We start from the raw sequence: 3,347 nt of genomic DNA, 5'->3' as shown, positions 1-3,347 counted from the left end.
ATATCTGTATGACATTATATTCTGCAGTTCTTCCCTGTTGTACCGAATATCTATACTTTTCAAATTATCATATCGAAGATAGAAATTCAAATATTGTGACAACATTAATTTGGTAGGGTGCCACAAGTTTGTTAAAATTTCCAAAGGGTGCCGCGACTGAAAAAAGGTTGGGAAACACTGGGCTAGAGGACATATGTGACCCTGGACCACAAAACCAGTCTTAAGTCACTGGGGTATATTTGTAGCAACAGCCAAAAATACATTGTATGGGTCAAAATTATTGATTTTTCTTTTATGCCAAAAATCATTTTAAGTAAAGATCATGTTCCATGAAGATATTTTGTAAATTTACTACTGTAAATATATTAAAACTTAATTTTTGATTAGTAATATGCATTGCTAAGAACTTCATTTGGACAACTTTAAAGGCGATTTTCTCAATATTTTGATTTTTTGCACCCTCAGGTTCCAGATAATGAAATAGTTGTATCTCGGCCAAATATTGTCCTATCCTAACAAACCATACATCAATGGAAAGCTTTATTCAGCTTTCAGATGGTGTATAAATCTCAATTTCGACAAATAGACCCTTATGACTGGTTTTGTGGTCCAGGTCATGTTAAAACTACTCCAGGTGAGAAGCGAACTCACTACTTCGGCATTGCTTTGTTTTGTACTGCCTTATAAGTATTGCGTGCTAACCGATTGCGCTACTGGAGCCTTACATTTATGCTGTATAGGCTCGTTAACTGACCTTAAATAGTTAATTGGACAGGATCGTTTGACTGCTTGAAAAGATTAGCAAATGAGGAGCCAGACCAAAAGAGCTCCTACAGGCACTTTGGCCACACACACACACACATACATTAAGACACTTATGATTTATAGCAAGAATCCGTTATTTAAAAACGATTACTGTACATGTTACATCAGGAGAAAATATCTTTAAAGTACCCCACAGTAAAAAATCCTAAAACCAACCTTTTGGTTTGTGCATGGATGTTCAATAATAAATACGTATACAATTCCCTATCTAATTCATCAGTAAAAAAAAAAACTGTTAGTGTTTGTAGTTGCTCTAACACATCCCTATAAGATAATACACAATAAAAGGCACATTTCAGTGTCTTTCTTCATTATTGGTAACACTGTATAAAAGATAAATTCAAGATGTCAGCATGGACAGAGGTAAAATACCAAGGACTATTCACATCCCATGATCTGGCAAAAGTAACAGATTTGGAAAAATTTTAACACTGACAGTTCGTGTTTAACGCAAAGCCATGTTCATGTATTTGGAGAAAAATACTTCAATGTTTCCTTGGTTCCTGTAGTCTTGTGCAAAGATGTCATACAGGTCGTATGCATTCATCAACCATTATGGCTCTGCTTTCACAGTTCTCCTGCGTCATGGTTCTGTCTTCCATTCTCTCCCTCACTCTCCTCTTTGGATCCCTTTACACCCATGTCACCTTTCCATACCTCATTCAGGCACTCTGAAAGAGATCAAATAAGGCTTGGAAATAGTGGCTTATTTGTAAAGGAAGGATTAGATTACGAGTCTGTATGTTCGTGAATGCTAAGAGACACAGAGTGTATTTCTACCTTGGTCTGAGTCTCTGAGGACATGGGCTGCACAGAAGAATCTGTCAAATCTCTCGTCTTGATGATGAAAGTACCAGTTTTCCACAACCTCTTCATACTCTTCCAGCATGCTCTCACACTTTAATATAAACATAAAAAGGGATAAGATATATTTCAATATTTTTTTTTTATTTAGAAGACAGTATATTGATTTTTTTTAACATTCATACCTACAAACTGACAGTCCAGTTCAATAAACACTATACAATATTATTATTAATCTCAAACAATAACTACATATAATTTAAGAAGACAAAAACATGCAACCACACCATCCACAGCTCTTTCTTTGTTAGGGCATGAGTATTACCTGTCTCTTCAAGTCTGCAACCTCTACTGATGGTTCATCCCACAGTTCATAAGGGATACCCAGCTCTACCTTCACTCCCTTATCCATCAGGTTCTTCAGTGTGTTCATGGTTTGACTTGTGCCCTGGCAAAAACAGCAGTCTAAAATCAATCATCATTTTGCAAACAAAATCCACACATTTAAAGTATTTCTTTGACTGAATTTCATGCAGTTGAGGGCTAGGAAAGAGTGCCAAGGTGAGCTCAATACCTTGGCATAGCGAAGGCTCCCTGGTCTCTCGGCATGGATTGTATACTGCAGAATTCTTTCACAGATGTTGTCCATGGCCTCAGTGAGTCGCGTCTCTCTGGTAACAAATAAAACGTAATTATAGCAAGAGGAGGGAGAGCGTCAGCAGATTTGGATTTTTTTCTAACCTTAAGGGAAAGCTTTGTCATAGGGACAGAACTGACAAGTCAGTATGTCATCACTACTTACGAAGTGTTGTATTTGATTTTGCGCCTGCGCTTGCCAGTGTCCAAAACTTCTCAGAGCTCCAGAGCTTCCTTTGAGCGGCCAGTTTTTTTCCAGGGCGTCCTGCAACTCCACCGTCAGTAATTTACAAACTAATATAAAAAAATAAAAATAAAACTTTAGAATCCGACTGATGTTTCGTTACAGAGGCAAACTTTGCACTAGGGGATACTTTAAATAAATTACATTATAGAATAGTTTTTAAAAAAGATTCACATTCAACACCTATGGGGCAAACGAAAGGATGATACTTTCTGTTTCTTACCCTCGCATTTATTTGGTAGTCGCTCCTCTTGGTTTGCCAAGACGAGGCTGAACATACAAATAAAGAAAACGGCAAATATTTCCATAGTGACCTCTGTTTACAAATTTGGAATCAGTTCTCATCTTGCCCACTGATCTACGTTCATCTTTATATAGATCAGTGAGTTTGCCATTGTGATGTCATCTAGTGACATTTAGCTACCAGTTTTAGCCACTTTCAATTGAAAGCAGTTGGCAACACCCAGGTGAAAAATATATTTAAATTGTGCTTTTTCAGACATACTTACTATATTTAAATTATACTATACTAAGTGCATATTAAATGTATTATTTTGAAACAACTTTAAGTATATTAAGTGTATTTCAAGATATATTTAAGTTGGATTTTAATCTATTTGTAATATATTTAATATATTGAAATTGTGTTAAATTGGAACCACTTTAAGTATATTTAGTGCAATTTAAGTGTATTTCTTAAAATACATTTAAAATGTCCTTTTAATACTTCATGAACTACAGTTAGAGTATATTTGAAGCATCGTTTTAATGTACTTCAAGTACATTTCAATTGTATTTCAGCTCATTGGAAATGCATTAGCATTACACTACTAGTATA

At 35.5% G+C, this 3,347-nt stretch overlaps 1 protein-coding gene across 1 annotated transcript; it reads right to left on the bottom strand.

The window, feature by feature from the left end:
• Nucleotides 1–1,335: 1,335 nt before the first annotated feature.
• LOC107702065 (protein canopy 4-like) lies at nucleotides 1,336–2,817 on the bottom strand. The gene is given in 7 exon segments (XM_016504260.1): nucleotides 1,336–1,496; nucleotides 1,606–1,723; nucleotides 1,955–2,077; nucleotides 2,204–2,300; nucleotides 2,432–2,517; nucleotides 2,519–2,559; nucleotides 2,733–2,817. Coding segments are annotated over 7 exon segments (654 nt in total). The 3' UTR covers nucleotides 1,336–1,392.
• Between the last annotated feature and the right edge of the window lie 530 nt (nucleotides 2,818–3,347).

Source organism: Sinocyclocheilus anshuiensis, unplaced genomic scaffold (genome assembly GCF_001515605.1).
Source record: "Sinocyclocheilus anshuiensis isolate Anshui unplaced genomic scaffold, SAMN03320099.WGS_v1.1 scaffold318, whole genome shotgun sequence".
NCBI classification, from domain to species: Eukaryota; Metazoa; Chordata; class Actinopteri; order Cypriniformes; family Cyprinidae; genus Sinocyclocheilus; species Sinocyclocheilus anshuiensis.
Note: the sequence above shows the minus strand (reverse complement) of the source record. Positions and strands in the feature narration are given on the sequence as shown.